The sequence below is a fragment of the Haemorhous mexicanus genome, chromosome 6 (genome assembly GCF_027477595.1).
Source record: "Haemorhous mexicanus isolate bHaeMex1 chromosome 6, bHaeMex1.pri, whole genome shotgun sequence".
Lineage (NCBI taxonomy): Eukaryota > Metazoa > Chordata > Aves > Passeriformes > Fringillidae > Haemorhous > Haemorhous mexicanus.
Genome location: NC_082346.1, coordinates 12,315,134 through 12,335,110, shown reverse-complemented (window position 1 = coordinate 12,335,110; position 19,977 = coordinate 12,315,134). Strand labels below are relative to the sequence as shown.

The 19,977-nt window shown below is 44.8% G+C and overlaps 1 protein-coding gene across 9 annotated transcripts in view; it reads right to left on the bottom strand.

The window, feature by feature from the left end:
- BUB1B (BUB1 mitotic checkpoint serine/threonine kinase B) overlaps positions 1 to 19,977 on the bottom strand; it is a 43,877-nt gene that overhangs the window by 14,557 nt on the left and 9,343 nt on the right. For 4 of the 9 annotated variants that reach the window (XM_059848732.1, XM_059848729.1, XM_059848730.1 and 1 more), the window contains 13 exons: positions 11,135 to 11,374; positions 10,620 to 10,681; positions 8,703 to 8,885; positions 8,302 to 8,361; positions 7,930 to 8,074; positions 6,977 to 7,173; positions 6,718 to 6,896; positions 6,410 to 6,603; positions 3,642 to 3,736; positions 1,606 to 1,832; positions 1,217 to 1,329; positions 611 to 708; positions 264 to 316 (listed from right to left, as the gene is read on the bottom strand). In XM_059848732.1, the coding sequence (XP_059704715.1) occupies positions 264 to 316; positions 611 to 708; positions 1,217 to 1,329; positions 1,606 to 1,832; positions 3,642 to 3,736; positions 6,410 to 6,603; positions 6,718 to 6,896; positions 6,977 to 7,173; positions 7,930 to 8,074; positions 8,302 to 8,361; positions 8,703 to 8,885; positions 10,620 to 10,624 (1,549 nt within the window). In that variant the 5' untranslated portion in view covers positions 10,625 to 10,681; positions 11,135 to 11,374. Of the gene's footprint in view, positions 1 to 263; positions 317 to 610; positions 709 to 1,216; positions 1,330 to 1,605; positions 1,833 to 3,641; positions 3,737 to 6,409; positions 6,604 to 6,717; positions 6,897 to 6,976; positions 7,174 to 7,929; positions 8,075 to 8,301; positions 8,362 to 8,702; positions 8,886 to 10,230; positions 10,376 to 10,619; positions 10,682 to 11,087; positions 11,375 to 11,869; positions 11,985 to 12,363; positions 12,383 to 19,977 lie in introns of those variants that run through there. The other 5 variants (XM_059848725.1, XM_059848726.1, XM_059848724.1 and 2 more) reach the window with 4 other exon arrangements.

The following is a 19,977-nucleotide window of genomic DNA, read 5'->3' as shown; positions in this document are numbered from 1 at the left end:
GTAAGACTGCAAACATAAAAGATGGAAGAAAACTTTCCAGCTACTGAAAGAAAAATGCTCCTCTTGAAAGTCCTTTCAAATACTGACAGTTCTCAGATGCTCCATGATTTGCTTAATAAAGTAAAAGGCACTACTAGCACACACACTGTCATTCTTCTAATCCACCTAAGCTTTGGGTTTTACTTTGCTGCCTTCTTGGTATTCATGGAACACTTCCCTTTAACCAGACCTTCTCATTAATGGTAAAAAACTTGACCACTTACCCTCAGAACAAGATGGCTTATGTAGCTGAGTATCTTCATAGACCTGGAATTCACTGTGAAAAAGACAAAATAAACAAGTTTGTATTCTACAGACCTTCAAAAACCTAAGTAAGCTCTGTAAAAAAAGGCAAGCCAAGATCACAAATGCTTCTTGCAAGAAGTTAAGATCCCTCAGACAAATAATCAAACAGATGGAGAGAGAGCACAGATTCTGGTTACAGGCTGATGCCAAGGCTATATTCCATTCTACCTGAGAAAAAAGGCTGCTAGTGATCCGTGTTACTAATCATACCTACATAGCCTCACAAGAAGTGTTCTCCCTGCTAGCTCAAAAACCCCTCTATTACCTTTGTGACTGAGGCTGTTTCTCCCCATATTCTTTGGCATTGGAAAAAGTAAATCCTTGCATTTCCAAAGGTGTGGAAGCTGCCATTACCTCTGCTGCCTGTGGAAACAAAGCCACGTTTCGGTTCTACAGTGGTAGAATTGCAAGCCAGGCAAAAAGGTTCCAAAATCATGAAGATAATCCCACACAGCCATTAAAACCCTGATAGAAAATGGTTGCCTTTAGCCAGTTTTATTTGTACTTACTTTCTTCATGCAGGTAAGCTAAAGTCCACTTCTATTGCATAGTGAAGTTAAAAGACATCATTTCAACCATATTTATACTTTCATAGGAGATTTTAGTTACCCTGCAACTATTCAGGACATACGTAAGCAGTTAGGTAGCTTACAAAGTCACAACTCTCTTTCATTATTTAAAGAACTTACTGTGAAGACATTGTTTGGAAACAGAGAAGGAAGAGATAGAGAGAGAATATACTTTACTAGTGAAGAATCCTTTCAAAAGAAGTTTAAAATGTGTTAGAATAACATCAGAAATTGTTCCTTTTGGCTTTCTTGGGTACTTTTATTTAAAATTGCAGCTATTTGCAGTTAAATAAGGACAATACCTGTTCATGTGGTTGTTGCTGCTTGTTATCTTCTTTCTTCTTTAATTTCTTTTCTAGCTCCTCAATTTTCCTTTGTATCTCTTCCTTCTTCTGTTCTATGGCTTGTATTTCATCTAAGGAAAAAACACCTCTAAGGCCCAGTGCCTAATTCGTATACAAGTGGTGGCTGCAGCCTAAATTGTCAAGGGGCCAAGACTTCTGGTAGTCTTTCCCTGTCCCACAGCTTCCACATAAAGCTATTGAATGTGTTACTGTCTCTGCACCTCACAGCAGGTAAACAACTAGTCCTGTAGAAATAGAGATGCAGCTGCAATAGCAGACAGATGCAAATACAATTTTATGATTCCACCTGGAATGCCTTACTTCCTCTAGCCCACTTTGGAACATACCTTCATCTTTCTTTCTCGCTTTCTTCCTGTAGATTTCAGCTCGGATCTCTTCAAAAGAGAATTCATCCACTCCAGCATAAACTTTCTCTTTGCAGTACATCACCATCTCTTTCTTTGCCTGAGCATCCTGCTGCTGATGCTGCACTCGCTGCAGTGGGTCCTCCCGCTCCTCGGGTTTGCGAGTACTTAAAACACGGTTTATGCTGGGCTCAATTTTGCAGGGAGTCCTGAAAAGCAGGAATTTATAACTTTGGCTTTGTGAACTTCACTGTAGCACAGAAAAGCAGGCATGGGAGACAACAGGACTAATTTCAGAACCTAGTTTTGGAGTAAAGACATTCTCTTCTGTACTTAGAAAAAACACATGAGAAAATTGGAATGAGTAACACCAAACCACTCAGAATTGTGTGATAACTAAAACAAAACAAACAACAACAAACAAAACCAGACAAATCCAACCTAAAGTGTTTATAAGGTACAGTCAAAACCAAATAAAATTCTTGTGATATCTGAACTGCCCTGCATCCTGCAGCAGAATCTGTTCAATTTAGTTCCATTGAGCTGCGTGACCGCAGGCATGACAACTCCCTAAACTCTGGTTTGTAGCATGATTATCGGGGAGACAAGGGACACAGGAGAAAAGGGACTTAAAAATGGACATTCTTGGGCCAGATGAAACCTACATTCTAATTCCAGGAGAGAAGAAGCAGTGCTGGTACAGCTTTACAAACACCAGGAATCTAGCTGACTTCAACTGGATAAACTCAAATCTGGGAGTGATCATAGGGAAAATAGATGCTCCTAATATTCGGGAGATTAAAGCTTTATTGGAGGATTGTGGGGATCAATACCAAGATCCCAAAAGGGTCCTTCTGCCAAAAACCCTGGATGACAGCTGATGGCATGATTTGCATAACATTTAAACAGTTTCAGCATAACTCTTCCACATTTGGCAGGTAACAATGGTATCATAAGAAAATGGATTCAAAGACAGAAAAAAACCCCCAAAAATCTACTTGTAAGATTTCAACTACATAATCTAAACCTCCATGCCAAATCTCTGCCTGAGTCCCTTACAGCTAACTTAGCCTCGAGCTCAGTTCTAACCACTCCTTCCCTCCCCCTGCTATGAAAAGCCACTGCCTTGGTAAGTAACAAATCTTCATCCCAGAGAAATGGGCATGCCAAGAGATTTACCCTCTGATGCGCCATCACTGACTTCCAGGAGAAAGAAATAGTCTTACAGTTTAAACAGGAATGCAGATTTTACATATTTGTCAACTGAACCATGGCACAGCCACGGCCAGAGCCATTCTGCAGTCCACATGCAATCCCTGCTGCTCACCACCTCTCAGCATTGCTGGGTTCCATGCAATTCAAACCTCTGGGAACTGCCTGTAACACCAAACAGTCTCTTCCACTCCTCTCCCAGAAGGAGCCTGTCTATTCCCTGGCCATCACTAGCCACAGAAAGGCAGAGCAACCTTGAAAAGAATGTGTTTTCCTCTGCTCTAATTAAACCACCCCATCTCCTGGGATCTATCAGCATTTCAGGGAACACTGTACAAGCAGCACACTCACTCCTCCGCGACCTAAGCAACACTGTTGGCATGGCAACTCTGATAGCTTCTTTCAGAATAAAACTCCAGATATGCTGAGCACAGAGTTCCCAAGACAGAAAAAAAACACCCACAAATCTGCTTCCATTCCGGGCTCTTTCACAGCAAACAGCACCCCAAGACAGGTAGCTTGTGGTTTTGTGTAAACACACTGAGCTAAGCTATTAAACTCATTTGCATATATTAATATGATATAGGCTCCCACATCATGAGCAGCAATGAACACTCCCCATGTCCTTATGCAACCTCTGCTGAAGCCTCTGTCTTCAAGCTGCAGCACTAATTGCTTCCAGGCCGGCAGATTTTTAAATTCTTCCAGCTTGAGAGGCTTAAGTACGTGGCAAAACAAGTCCCAATTTTAGGAAGCAGCTTTGAGAATTCCAATTGCAGTCCCCCCACCTCAAACTCAAGACTCACATCATTTGTGGCTGAGCTGACTCGTCCACATAGGGGGTGAAGCTGGGCACTGACTGGGGCACTTCCAAGCCAGAGCTCACAGTGCTGCGAGGACGCTGGGGAAGGAAAGGCAACATTAACAACACAGGGATGCATTTCAGTCTCCACATCCCTCTGCATTCTGCATCTCCCTTTTCCTCATCTCTCTCATTTGGATGGTTTCCTTTATAGAAAATGAAACTTGATGGAGACTTCTCCAATGAACTCCCTTCTGACACAGTCACAGCCCACCAGCTGAACAATGGCACCTAAAAGGCTCCTCCTGCATGTCCTCACCAGCCCCAGTTCCTCTTATTCTGAGGGAATGTCTATACATACTGAGGAATATATACATACACACACATTATCCTAGTCAGGCTGGGTATTCCTTATTTTCCACAGATGCCACAGTTCTCATTTTACAGCCAAGACTGTCCCAATTCTATGATAATATTCATTCTCCTGTCCACAATCAGCCTCCACACTTGGAGTTTGGTTTTTTCTCAATTTTTTCATCAGAGGCCATTGCAGCCCCACAAAAATCCCTTAACAGTTTCCAAGCTCCATTAGTAAAGAGAAGAGGTGGAATTTGGCCTGACAACACACTACTCTCATCTGCCTATTTCAATTCCCCGAGACTCTTCAGCACAAAATAAGTTACATGGTGGGAATACTTCAAAAACTCACTCCTTTTTCCATCATTTCCCAAACTACTTCTTGAGGCATCTTTAGCAGTAAGAGAAACCCCTGCTTCCATGTGCAGGTTTTAATATGTCAGAGAATTCATCAAAGGTTATTCTTGCACTGCCCTTCAATGGAGTAGAATTAAACATCCTTGCCTCTTCTGCCAGCAACAGGATATTTTATTTAATTAAATCTAAGAAAGGTCATTAAGAGGGGAGCAGAGACTACTCTAAGGGCAGACATTAAAATAAATATGGAATCATTCAGAGACCGGAATGAATGTTTTAAAAAGCACAAAGAAATTGGCAAAATAGATTTTATATTAATAATTCTTCCTCACTCTTCTCAGCTATATTAAATCTATTATTTAGTTAACTTTGCCATTCATTTAACCAAACTGCTTTCTATCTGAAAAGAATGTTCTTGAAGTTTCCAAGAATTTCAGACTGGTTGCATCCCTCCCTCATTTGAGTTTTTCTTACCAAGTTTCACTTATAACAATGTCCATAATGAATAGATGAAAATACTTTTATTATCTCGATGCCTAAACTTTTTAGCTTTTATGTATTCTTCACGTATTTGGAGTTCTGTAGCCTGTTAAATGCCTCAGTGTAACTTCCAGTACTTTCCCACCTTTCTTTCCCACAGGGAATAGGCCCTTATTGACACATTCCTAAAATTGTGTTATCTCTTGCCTGCTACTTCTCCAAGGACATTTTATTTTGCAATCACTGGCATAAGGGTAGGGGAGGAGGGCAGAAGCCAGGGAGGAGATTACCTAACCAACTGCTCCTCTCATTGGACAACGTGGGCCAGATATTCCAATGGCCCAATCCTATCTATTCTAAGGACCGAATTCTGAGCAATGGCTTTTTGCCATACTCTGGACCTGAAGGCTTTCAAGGAAAGCTTTGCTTTTACATTATCATTCTAACATGGTCTGGAAAGGTTTGTGTTCCACACCACGTGACCAACAGAACAGACCACGGGGGACACAAACATCATAAAGTCACCCCAGGACATCCAGGCATCAGCCTCGTGACGTTCTATTCCTCTTTTCTCAGCTACAAAGAACATGGCAACACTGGGGCACCTATCTGAGCACCTACGAAACAAACCTGAGCTCACAGGATTGATTCCCTTCACACAAGGTCTTCTATCACTTCTCTACAACAGCCTCAACACCTGTAGCACAGCTGCTCCTTTTGATGTTTAGTTTAAGCCATTGGAAGCTACTCTCTGTCATCCTATTGCCAGGATAAATATTCCATTGATACTGCACTTGAATTCTTTTGATCTGCGCTCTTCTGTTTTCCTCACAAGCACTTCAAAACAAGACTTGCAGAATGCTGCACAGGCCTTCTCTGCACAAGACAGCCAACAAGTTCTTCCTTCAGGTTTCCAAAATAATTCAACTCTTATGCTTCTATCTTACAGATTTAAATAATGCCTGCCTTCTCTCCCCTCCTCATGTCTTGCCTCTTACATTCCTTTTCTGCCCTCCAAACATTTCAGCAAGCCACCTCTGCCAATTCTTCTGCTTAGCAAGAATATCCTGGCCTTGATTTTAAAACTCCACAGAGAGTTTTTCAACCTTATTCAAGCAAGGCTTTATCAGCCTGCTAATCTTGAGCAGAGTACACATGGCCAGGGACTCTTTAGGAGAGCAACCATTCACAAAGGCATGCAGTGACAGGACAACGGGGAATGGCCTTAAGCCAAAGGAGAGTGGCTTTGGATGAGATATTGGGAAGAAATTCTTCCCTGGGAGGGGTCTGTGGCCCAGGCACAGATTGCCTACAGGAGCTGTTGCTGATCCATCCTTGGGAGTGCCCAAGGCAAGTTTGCATGGGGCTTGGAGCAACCTGGGCTACTGGAAGGTGAAACCAGATGATCTATAATGCTCCCAAGTCAAACAATTTCACAATTTAATTATTAAATCTGTATTTACAGTAGACACAAACCACAGGCAAGGGAGAAAGAGACAACCTCTGTTTCAGCATCCAGAAGTCATCAGCTTATACACACCTTCCTCTCTTTTTCCCGTTCATTTTGAGCCTCCTTACCCTGCCAGAGTTCCACGGTCCTGCGCTGAGTTCATTCTCCTTGGCCCTGGGAACTGGAGGTGCTGGCCATGACTGTGCTGTAAGTGTGGGAATCTCTGGTCCAGACACAGAATTTTCATCAAATACAGCAAAACTTGGAGCATTTGGAAGCTGTAGAGAAGCTTGAGGCTGGCAGCTTCTGTTTGGGTTCATGACTATAAGCAAGAAGATTTATGTCAATTAACCTTCAGCCATCACATTCAATTGCAAATCTCATTATAAAGACATTCAAGTCCTTCAATAACAGGGTTTTTAGCTCTTTAATGTACCTTTAACTGCATCTCCCACACGACTAATGGGGGCTCTCACTTTCTTCTTCCCTCTGCCTTTGAGATCTGCCAGTGAACTTCTCTGAGGCTCTGCAATTTCCAACAATCCCATATTGTCTCCATCAGGACTTTCCTCAAGTGCCAGTAGTGTCTGCCGAGAAACACGGGCCTGAAACTGCCTAGAAAAAAAATATTGGAGAAGTCAGCATAACCTTCCCTACTCAGAGAACCCAGGTGAGGACCTAAGCTCTTTCCTTACTTGTGGTGAGCCTGGAGTTTGTCCAAAGGCTCAGCCTTGCGCTGGAGTCCTTCCTGGAATATCACATCTGCTTTCCTGAAGCTGCCCCTGGCCTCGAGTGCCTCCGCCCAGGTGATGTAGAGCAGGGCCAGCGTGGTGCCAATCTCCTGGCTGTGCAGGTAACTGTACAGATCCAAGGGCTCGTTGCAGCATTCGCCCTGAAATGACCCAGGGAAGTCTGTAATCACACAGCACTGCAGGGGGGTCCCAGTCAAATCTGCATTTCAATGCCTCCAGCAAGACCCCAGTGATTTCAATACAAGTCTGACAGGAACAGTTCTAAGGCCAACACACAGAATTTTATCATTTCTTATTTGAATCTGCGGTAATTCAATGATTGAATTGCACCATATAAGTATTCCTGAGAATGAACAGTTATTTTAGCTTCAGATGAAGTAAAGCACATTCCTTGCCATTTTTGAAACTGGTAGATTACCTCAGTAAGCTAAAGCTGGGGAAAAGCTGTTTTGTAAAGAAATGAACAAAAATTACAGCAATGGAGAGACAGGACAAGACCAGAATACATTTAGCTTGCTTTAGAGTTTAAAAGGATAGGGATAGAAGACAGCTAGAAGCTAAAATATCTGGTAGGACGGATATATTTTAGATGTTGTATCTTTAAATCTCTTCTCTTTCTCCTTAAATAAATATTTGAACTCTATTTATTCAAGGCAGCTTTTTCAAAACAAAAACTTCTAGAGTTTGTAGTTGTCCAAAGTGAACAACCCTAAAAAACAGTCTGGAAACGCAAAGCAGAATTCAAGAGTAACATTTGCAGAAAAATACATCCCATATTGCACTCGTTGTACAACACTGTTTGACTCTTGTCACCAGAATCAACTTAGCTGTGTGCAGACAACAGGAAAAGGTCCCAAGGAAAAGCAGCACCCAAGAGATGTTCCCAAAACACTCACAAACTTGAGCCAGAGATTAAGATAGCGAGGATCTTTGTAGTATCGCTGGTGCCCGTGGAGGGCTTGCACTGCCCTTTCCAGAACTGCTGCCAGGTTGCCATCCTTGCCACCCCCGGGGAAGGCCTGCTCGGTCCACCTGATGTACCTAGAGACAGAATGAGTTCATAGCAAGTCAGTTCTTAATAAGCGTCTGTAAAATATAAAGAGATTAAGAAAAAAACATGCATAACATTGAAACACAATATAATAATTAAAAACAATTATAAAACTTAGCTTTCAATGAGTTCCTTATTAAATTAAAATGTTTTTCCCTTGCTTTTACAAGAATATGTGGCCATTTAACTTTTTTTTCTGAAATAAAGAAAAACTTACCGCTCCCACACGTACAGAGGATCATCTCCAGAGTAAAATCGTATTTCTGCTTCAAACTCCCTAAAACATAACATTATTCATCCAATAAATACATTTGTATCACTGTAAGTTGATCTTGTATATTACAAATTAAGAGTTAATTATTTAAGAGCACAGCCAAATCTCCCTAGTGTTTGCTGTTTAAAAGCTCCATTGAAAAATGAAAAAGTTGAAGTCTGTACTATGCAACACCTGCACTGAGTAGTTCTAAAATCCTGGAGCATGGTAATAGCACTGACATCAATTGCTAAACACCTTTTATGCCTTTTTTAATGCCTATGAGTTTCGTACAATTAAAAATATATAGAGAAAATGAGGAGGGAGGAAGATAAGGGGAAAGGAGCTGTTATAACATAACTTACTGTTTTTTAAGCTGCACAGCAGTGTGGCTGGAAGAGTCCTGCTGAGACAGTGCCTCTTGCAAGCTGGACATCACCCGCCCCTGCCTGAGGGGCTGCACATTCTCCTTGCTCAGCTCCCACTCGTGGCTGTCCTCCTGGGACATGACCAGCTCTCCTCCAATCCTGAAGGCTTCTCCTTTAATCCTGCATTTAAAAGAAATGGACACCTGCACGGCTGGGTACTGACTTGAAACCTGATAGAGACAGCCTTCCTAAGCCAATTCACCCTGAATTCCTGTGCAGCCAGAATACACCACTTAGATACCCAACTTTTAGGGGGTTTTTAGAGGGACTTGGGGGTTTAATTCCCCCCTACCAGAAATATATTAAAAAAGCGCCCATCTTGACAATGAAGAACCGCACGCAAACAATATTAGCAGAAAAAGCCACTAAGATTAAGCAATCTCCCTCCCCAGTGATTGCTCCTTTCCCTGCCCCGAGATCCCCCACACCCTCCTCACAGGGGCTGCCGACGGCTGCGCTCCGGCCAGGGGTAGCCTCAGCCAGGCTTAGTCGGGACCCTCTGGTCCTTCACCAGTTCGACCAGCGGTTGCAGCAGGCGGGGGCACAGCCGAGCCTCGACCCCTGCCGGGGGGCGGCGGGCAGAGCGGCGGGGACTCCCCGCTGGCACCGACGGGAGGCGAGGCTGTTGGTTCTCCGGGACGCATCTCCCCACGCCGGGACCGGGCAGCCCGCACTGTCCGGGCACCCCAGCGCCGTGCCGGGCAGAAAAATACGCCTCAGAGCGCCACAGCCACGAGCGCCAAGTACTTTATACCCTAAAGCCCCTCAGGGATTCCACACAGACATCGCCCCTCCGCCCTACACACCTCACAGTTCCTCACAGACCCTCAGAGACACCCACAGCCCCTCACGGGTCTCTCTGTGCCCCTCGGCCGCGCGCACTTCATAGCCCTCAGCTGCGCGCCCCTCACGAATCCCGCAGCCATCAGTCCCGTGCAACTCAGTACTTAGAGCCCCACAGGAATGTCACAGACCCCCACAGCTCCTGAAACCCCATATACACCTCACAGCTCCTCAACCCCACAGGGATCCCGCAAACCCTCTCAGGCCCTCATGAATCCCCGAAAGCCTCTCAAGGACCCCACAGCTCCACAAGCACCGAACAACACCGAAGGCCGCCTCAGTCCCTTATGGACCCTACAACCATTAGCCCGGAGCACCTTGCAGCTCCTCACGGACTCCACAGCACACCCCCCAGATCCTCGAGGGCCCGTCACGGCCCACAGCCCCTCACAGACTCCACAAGTCCTCACCCCACCGCAGCCCCACAGGCGCGCGCCCCCCTCACGGACCAAACAATCCTCAGTCCCGCGCCCCTCACAGCCTCTAACGCCGCCTGGGTCCCTCAGGGACACCACAACCCTCAACGGCCGCGCGCGTCTCACCCCACACGGCCTCATCCCTCACGGACCCCAATGCACCGCAGGCCGCCCTAGTCCCGCAAACCCCTCCCAGCCGGACGTACCGCACACAGCTCCCCAGCCCCGCGGTACGTCCGGACCGACACAGCACCCCAGCAGCGCTAAAGCCGTAACGGCGGCGCCGCCGCCTGAGAATTCAAACTTCTCCCACCTCCTCATTGGCCGCGCCCCGCCCCACCTGATTGGCGCCGTCCTGCGTTGCCTCGGGGCACCACGGGAAATGTAGTTCCCGCCTCACCGGCGGCGCCAGCGGGAAATAATAAAAAATTTTATAAATACGGCGCTCGCAGTTATTCTAATCTCAGAAGCATACACCTGTTCCGGCTCCCGTATGTTTCCGCCCTTTCCCTCTGCTAACCGCTGGCACTCACTGATCCTCCACATTATTTCTCTGTCTTAAATTCATCATGTCATTTTTTTCCGGGGCACTCACCTCATGCAACTGGAGATGTGATCCACTTTAGAAACACAGAAAACTTCACTTTTTGGGTATCCCTGAAAAATAAATGGTTTGACACTCCCAAAAGTGACTCCCAGAAGTGTAAGGCTGTGTTAATAAGATGCTTAGTTCCATTAATCACCTTCTCACTACAAGTATAAAAGAAACTGGTGATTCTGCTCTTCATATTTGATAATGAGGACAAAAAGCATTTATTAATTTCTCTGCAAGTTATTTGGTTAAAAAACCTTGTACTTAAGTACCACAGCACTAAGGCAAAACACCAAGTCGGCTTGCTATTACCTCTTCAATCTGCTCAAGGCAAAGTGGACCCTGAGCTAAAGAAATGGCTCTCTACACGATACTCGGGTCTTTTCAAAAAACTCCTTCCTTAGCAACACTAAAACCACAACATGAAAGGCAAGCAGGAGAAGGGGCTGTAGGTCCTTTACTGTTAATTACCTCAGTTTCATTACACTGAGAGCTTCAGTGTATGCCTCTTCACCCACCGGTGTCTCCTGATTCAGAGCTGCACTCTTGGATTCTGGACTGTCTTCCTTCAGTTCACTCTGAGAGAAAGCAGGAGCTGGGACTCTCTGAGCTACCACCCCGTGAAAGGGCGTTGAGGCCAGGTGGGCAGCCCTGTTAAAGTCACACGTGTCCTCTGGGTTGGCACAAAGGGTCTTGTTCTTGTAGGAGCCTGTCACAATCGCATCCTCACTCAAACGCTCAATTCCATTCAGCTCATCCTGGAAAAAACAGAAAAGACAGTGAATGCCTGCAGATTTTATCACAAATCTTTCTTTAGTTAAAAGCTGAACATTTTTCTTCCCTTTCTTCTACTCCACCACCTTCTAACATGAATGGGACATTCAGCCTTCAAGAACTCCACTTATCACAGAATCCCAGAATGCTCCAGCTCAGAAGGGACCTTAAAGACCATCCACTTCCACCCCCTTCACCACAGCAAGGGACACCTGCCACAAGTGCAGATTGCTCCAAGCCCCATCCGACCAGGCCTGGAACACTTCCTGGGACAAGGCAGCCACAGCCACAACATGATATTTCCAGTATAATCTCATCACCGCCCCTTTCAATTACTGCCATGCCAGGCAGCAGTTTAGAATCCTTCTTTCTTGACATGTGATGCCAGTCCAGCCAAGCTGACTCAGTCTGACAGCAGCACTGGCTGCCTTGGTGCCTCCTGGACAGGAAATCTGCCATGGGCTCAAGTGTTTCCTTACACAGGCTCCTGCTGCTACTGCTGCTGCGCTTTCCTTGGCACTCAGAGAATCCACGGGATTACGAACAGCAAGAGGCTGACGGGCACTTTTCTGATGGGCACGATCTGCTGAACAACTAAGTAGAAGTTACAGTCAGTTACATATTTATTAGAGCAGCTGCCCATCTCCAACAAATTCCTCTCAAGAGTCTAAGTACATTGATCATTTCAATCTACCAGTTTCTACTACAGAACTAGCAGCAAGCAACAGAACAGTACTATACTACAGCTCTCTAGAAAGAAGGAAAGCAGCTTAAATAGTTCTAAGTTGAAGATGAAGAAGAGAAGACTATGTCCTCATCAGGGACTCTGAGTAAGCAAATAAAAAATACCAATATAAACAAAACACAAACCCCTCCCACACCAAGCAGCTAACAGTTATTTCAGTTGGCTGCAGCAAGGGTTGGATGATTCCATTTTCCTTCCCTCTGAAATCCAGGTCTTGAATAATTCTACCTTGTATTCTGGTTAGTCAAAGTAGAGGATTGAACAAATATAGAGAAAAATGGAACAGCAGCCAGTGGGGGAAGCAGACCTACATCTGTATAGAAAAAAACAAGAGGATCCATCATATCCACAGGTCTTCCAAAACAGTATATCCAAAATTACTTAAAATAGCTAATACTCGGTCTTAAAACTACTGTTCTGGCAGGTGTCCATTGTACCATGAGGAAATGGATTCAAAGACAGGAAAACAAAATGAACTTATAAGATTTCATCTACATAATCTAAACCTCCATGCCAAATCTCTGCCTGAGTCCCTTACAGCTAACTTAGCCTCGAGCTCAGTTCTAACCACTCCTTCCCTCCCCCTGCTATGAAAAGCCACTGCCTTGGTAAGTAACAAATCTTCATCCCAGAGAAATGGGCATGCCAAGAGATTTACCCTCTGATGCGCCATCACTGACTTCCAGGAGAAAGAAATAGTCTTACAGTTTAAACAGGAATGCAGATTTTACATATTTGTCAACTGAACCATGGCACAGCCACGGCCAGAGCCATTCTGTAGTCCACATGCAATCCCTGCTGCTCACCACCTCTCAGCATTGCTGGGTTCCATGCAATTCAGACCTCTGGGAACTGTCTGTAACACCAAACAGTCTCTTCCACTCCTCTCCCAGAAGGAGCCTGTCTATTCCCTGGCCATCATTAGCCACAGAAAGGCAGAGCAACCTTGAAAAGAATGTGTTTTCCTCTGCTCTAATTAAACCACCCCATCTCCTGGGATTTATCAGCATTTCAGGGAGCACTGTATGAGGAGGACACTCACTCCTCCATTCTGGGCTCATATTTACTGTAAAATGGACATATATTTAATGAACCAGTCTAACCTTCTGGAACTAAAGAACAAGGTCTTCTTTGTGGATAGAAAAGCTGATTTGCAAGAAGAAAGAAGCAGCAGCAAAGTTAGTGACAAACACAGGGTTGTCCACCTGACTAAAATGACGCTTATCAGCATCTACAAATTGGATTAAGATGCATGCTTGCCTGGTGGAGAAAGTAGAGCTACCAATCAAGAGATGCATGGACAAGGCAGAGCTACCAATGAAACAATGTAAGACTGTGTTGACCAAGATAAGAAGTAAATATAAACAACTTTTAGAAGGACAATAAATGCTTTTTTCTTGATTCACATTGTATCTGCAGAGTCTTTTTTTGTCTCACTCCACAACCTAAGCAGCGCTATTGGCACAGTAACTCTGATAGCTTATTTCAGAATAAAACTCCAGAAAGACAGAAAAAAACCAGCCAGAAGTCTGCCTCCATTTGGGGCTGCTTCACAGCAAACAGCACCCTAACACAGAGCTTGTGCTTTTGCGTAAACACACTGAGCTAAGCTATTAAACTCATTACCATATATAAATATGATATAGGCTCCCACATCATGAGCAGCACTGAACACTCCCCATATGCTTTTGCATCACAGCAGAGACAGACACGACATTCCAAGGTTCAAGCAGGAATAGTGATCTTTATTGTTCACAGCTCATATTTATATGGTTGTCAAAAGCAGCACATTCAATCCCAAGTGGCTGGTCACTTGCTGCCACCCAGCTCACTGGCCAATAGCTACCTCCATATGTGCTCGCCAAAGATTGGCCAGCATCCATTCCTTGCAGTTAAGTCCTTCAGCTCTTCATTGTTTTCTTCCTTAAAGAAGAAAAAGTCTTCCTTAAAGATTTCCTTTTCTCATAGGTACAGGCTGATCAAGACAAGGTCAAGGTTACTTGTGTCTGTGAGGCCTGCAGGCCAGCTGTTAGACATGATAATTGTCCCTTTTTGTATTTCAACTTCAAAGGTGGTCTTTATCATCCTCTCACAGCCCTTGGCAGACAGGATAACAAACATGGCACAACGAACAAAATAATTATGGTGATGCAAAAAATGATAAGCCCAGTTCAGATGAGGCTCTTCACCCAGCCTGATAAACCTAACTCTTCCAGTCAGTGATCCATCCCAGAAAATTCTCCAAACATCACATGCCATCAAGCTCTTCACAACTATGTCCATCAGCTAACAAAAGAAAATCAACAGCATGCTGCCTGATATCTACATCTATAGCCAAAGCACTCAAAATTAAGCAAGTTTCATTTACTCTTTTTGCTACAAAGCAAGCCAATCTCTTTAATCCAGAAACTATTTGGGGTAACTTATTGCTTTTCTGCTCCAGTTCTGTCCCACATATCATGTTCCAGTGTGTAATTAAAAAGTACACATCCTTCTGCTGATAATGTCCCTAAAATGTCTAACTCTTGGGGTTCAAGTAAAGCAACAGGTAAATTGTCATCTCAAACATCCCATAGTTCCCTACAGGGGTTTTAAGCATTACAATTGTTCTGGGAAGAGCATCGCATCTAGACAACGTTTTGTGTTACTTGTACACTTTGTGTGCCATTCAAGGGTACCCCCACGAAGCATGGGTGAAAAGGTTGTTCTGGTTGTGCCATAGATGCACAACAGCTGAGGGGCCCTCAGGGAGGCGCTGCTGGTTGTGATCCAGAGCAGAGCCTAGAGCAGGGCGCACACACTGGGCAGGTACCCATCACATTCTTGCATCTGTAGAAACACAAGCATACCCGTGCCCCCAAGTGACCAAGTCCCAAGGACCTTCCCACTTGATGGTAATGAGGTCCCATACCCATACCTCAGGCTTGGGCAACTGGACATCACTAGAGGACTGCAGTGACAAAAAAAAATTAAAATAAGGGGGTTTTGGGAGTTTGGCAATATCATAAAGAGATTCAATGTATACAGAGCTTTGGCCACCCTACTTTGTGGGGTTTCACCAGATATTGTCCCTTTTTCAAGAATGCACTTCAAAGTGCCATGGGCAAGCTCAACAATGGCTTGGCCTGTAGGGGAATATGAGGAATGCCAGTGAGATGCGGACACATCCCAGAATTGCAAGAATGGATGAGTTTTCTCTGATACAGACAGGGCCATTATCAATTTTAATGGTGTGGCCAGCGCTGTAGCAGAGCAGGGCCTGGCCCCACCCTACCAGGCCATGTGGGCCACGTGGTAAAGTGCAGCCTGGCCTGACCAGCGTCCAGTTACCTGTTCAAAAGCTGGAAGCGAGAGAGCTTTTTGTGGGTTTAGCTCATTTTAAAATGTGATTACACAGGGGTTTGTTCAGCTTCCTTAAGTGGTTTAACAAGGCGTCAACATTCAAAACTAGCCAGATAATTGATTCTGTTGGGTCCAGAGGAAGCTGTTAGCAGTCCTTACAGAGAACCACTTCCACAACTGATGGATTTTCTCTTTACCTAAAAACCAAGCTATGTTAAACCACAACATTCTCCACCTCTTGTCTCTGTGATTACCCATTTAAAAATTATCAAAATTACAACTTCTACTTAGAACAATAAAAATTACTAAACTAAACAGAAGAAAAAAATTTCTTGCACTAACCTCCACCCCTAGACATTTTACTATAATTACAATGTCAATTTTCCACTATCATTCTATTTAAACTTAGTACTTAATACTTGCTTTGCCCTATAGTTCTCCTAATTAATCATTATCTCACAGCTTTCACCAACTGCATGCATTCTCCACCAAAATATGCAGTGGTTTCAGTCACCGGGCAAAACCACCTATTAAGTGTAATGGTTTTGGTTGGCCAGCCTGAGTTTTCTGGCCAACACACCAATTAATGTAGTGGGTCTAGCACTGGCCAAACGCCAGTGCACCCACCAGAATTATTTACTCATTTTCTGTGGCAAGATAAGGATTAGGAGGGGAGCAAAACAGGTTTTAACTGAAAAACAAGCTATGTTAAACCACAACACTTGGGGAAGTTAACTCAGGGTCACCTTTAAGAATATTAAACAAGGGTGATAAATGTGGGGTAGTTAACCCTAAATAGGGTCATACCCAGTTGATGATACCTAAAAGTTTTTGTGCATCATTTAATGTTTGGATCTGGGTTGAAAATTGAATTGTTTGTGGCTGTATTGTCTGATCTAACATTTTAACTCCTATGTATTTCCATAGGGGTTGTTGTTGCACCTCCTCAGGTGCAATTTGCAACCTAAACTCTTGCAGTGCTTGCATCAATTTTGGCTGAATCTGTAAAAGGCCTTCTTTGCTGCATGATTGACAGAGCACTGTAAATACAAATTTGGGATATCATCAGGATGTAAAGGAATGGTAAAGAAACAGTCTTTTAAATCAACAATCAAAATGTCCCAAGTAGCAGGTATAATAGCAGGGGATGGCATTCCAGGCTGTAAAGCCCCCATACTTTCCATAACTGTATTAATTTTTCTTAAGTCGTGGAATAACTTCCATTTACCTGATTTCTTTTTAATCACAAACACAGGGGTGTTCCATGGACTTGTTGATGGCTCAATATGTCCTTGATTTAGTTGCTCTTTAACCAACAATTAAAGAGCATGCAGTTTTCCTTTTTCAAGGTGCCATCGATCAACACACACAGGTCCTCCAGTGAGTCATTTTAAGGCAAGTGTGGGATGCCTTATGCCCTTCACAGTGGCCCCTGTTAAAACACTGTTCCCAGCCAAACCCCCCATGCTGACAAAACATCCCTTCCCCATAGGTGAGTGGCACAGCAGTAACATAGGGATGGATCATGGCTGGCTGTTCTTCCAGATTTTTAACTAACATAGGCTTACTAGTCGAGTAACTTTGTGTGGTACCTCCAAGGCCAGCAACAACAGATCCTACAGCTATGGTGGGCCATGACTGAAGCTATGTATTAGCAGATATGATCATAACATCTGTTCCAGTATCTATCATCCCATTGACCTTGATCTGGGATGGATTTGCCTGAGGCGTTGTAAGAGTACAAACCATGTTTGGTCTTCGATCAGATACGACCTGAGTCCAGTATACTTCAGGTTCCCCTGTCAAGCCAAAGCTTCAGTTTTCTTGCAGCTTTGAGTCTGTTTTAGGAACAAAAGACTTAAAAGGTACAAGTTGAACAATATGACTTTTAGCTGGAATGGGTACAGGAGGAGTAGGTGTTGATACCATAGCACATATTTGTCCCGTATAGTCTGTATCTAACTCCAGGGTGGACAAAAAAACCCCATGTAACATTGCTCTTGATCATCCTAATAGTAACGTACTTAATTCTTCTCCACTAGGCCCATGGGCCTCAAGGGGGATTTTATATACCTTCAATGAGTCTGTAAGTTATAAGGCCAGCAACAGAAACATCCATGTCAGCTGATCTTCTTCTTGTCCCTGTGAGCTGGTCGCATAGGCCTGCACTGGAGTACTGGAAGGTGCTCATGTCTGAAAGCATTTCCCTTTGGCACTCTTGTTCCTGTTTCCCTGCCCACTAAGAGGTTGTCCATTAGCATGGAATTTAGACCAGCATTGCTTGGCAAAATGACCGGGTTTTCCGCATCGGTAACAGCTTCCCACTACAGGCACAGCTCTCTGTCTCTGGCGTGTCCCCGATGACTGGTACCTACGGGGACAATTTGCTTTCATGTGGCCTAGCTGCCCACATCCATAGCATTTGGGTAACAGAGCAGCTGCCAAGGAACTGACTAACAAAGTCATTTCATAAGATACAGTTCCAACTTCAGCACATGCATCAATCATCTCATCTAAGGATGGATTTCTTCTTGGTAATAGGTCTATAGCTTTCTTGCAGTCTTCATTTGCATTGCTTCGTGCCAATGCCCGTATCAACAGATTTTTTGCTTCATCATTTTCTATTTGCTTTTCCATTGCATCTTTTAATCGTTCTATAAATTGTATATAAGGCTCTTTGGGGTCCTGCTTAATTTTTGCACAACTCTGAGTTGGTGTTACCAATGCCATTTTTCCAACTTCCATCAGGGCCTGCATTCCTAAATCTTTTGCCTGTGCCAATATCAAAGGATTTAGGCGTGCTTGCAACTGTGGGTTATTTATGGAAGGCAACCCCAGAAGTTGAGGGACCCCTGCCCCAAAGCATGGATCTTGCTGTGGCACCGCTAAATTACGCAGCCCTTGCTTTTCCACATATCGCTGCCAGGTGGACTCAAACACCATGTATTCCATCGTGGTACAGACCAACCCCGCTATTTGCTTGACATCAAAGGGTGTCATTTCAAATTCAGCTAGAAGCCGTAACATCCTTGTTACAACCGGAGACCCCAGTCCATGTTGGGTGGCTAGCTGGCGTAACTGGGAGAGAACTTTAAAGGTGACTTGTAGATAGGAGGCAGTCCAATTGTTTTGCAGCCCTTGGTTATCCAAGGACATAGGGAATCTAGGTACAGAAATTCGTTCAGCGGCTTCATAATCTCCACTAGTAAGTGCCAATAATTTCATAAATTGCCAAAATCTAACTGGATTGTATGCTGAGATAGTAGCCCCAGTCGTCCCACTCACAGTCTCTTGGCCACCCAAGAACAGCCTGGGCATTGGTACAGAAAGTTGTTCAGCAAGTTCAAGATCCCCACTAGCAAGAGCCTTTAATTTACCATATTGACATCTAACCCAGTCATATCCTGAGATAGTAGCTGACACTGGTTGCATGGTAGAAAGATCCTCCTGAGGGCCAGCTGTGGGGCGACAATTTGGGTCTCCCCTGTTAGGATCCCACAAACCTACTAATAGAGGGGGTTTCTTGGGCCTCTCAGGCTTTGGCTGTGGACACGATGGGATGTGGCGTCCGGCCGCTCCAGCTGCTAGCAGCCCCCTGCTGGAACTCTCAGCACCAAGCGCCGCTTGGCTCCTGGCTCCTCTTTCCATGCCCAGGTTGTGACTGGGCCTATCAAGAACTGGAGGGGCCACAGGCAGAAGTTTATCATCACTCCGGTCATTCGTAGGAAGAGGAGGAGACAATGGCTTTGTGGTAACTGGGGGTGCAGGACACGGGGGTGCAGGTGCACACGGCGCAGGCGGAGTTGCAGGGATGGTAGGCGCAGATGACAGCCGCTGCCCTCCTAGCTTTTTGCCCGTCCTTTCCATCCGCAAACTCGATGTGGCACCTCCTCCCCTAAGCGCTCCCTCTTGAGCTCCACTATCACTGGGTGTCTTGGCAGGTGGAGCCTGTGGTGCCTCAGCTGCAGTTTTTGCACTTTCCTCAAGTTTCAGCAGTTTCAAAGTATCCAGCACCACCCTCCAGGTAGTCATAATATTTTTAGCAGTCTCATCGCCTCGAGAAGCTGATTCAAAAATCAATTCACCAGCCCGTTCCCAGTTTTTAACAATAAATGCAGCTTCTATGGTGGCATCAACCCCATGGTTCCTACACCACTGCAAGAAAGTACACAGAGCTTTCTTATCACTTTTTATCCCTCGACGGCCCAACATAAGGGTCCACACATTCACTATAGCTTTTTCTTCTGCTGACACTTGAGCTTTTTCTTTGGTTGACACTTGAGATCCCATCGCCTCTAGTGGCTCACTCTCTTAATTTTAAGTCTCAACCTTGGCAGCTCCCCACACTTCAGTGTATGCCTCTTCACCCACCGGTGTCTCCTGATTCAGAGCTGCACTCTTGGATTCTGGACTGTCTTCCTACAGTTCACTCTGAGAGAAAGCAGGAGCTGGGACTCTCTGAGCCACCACCCCGTTGAGGCCAGGTGGGCAGCCCTGTTA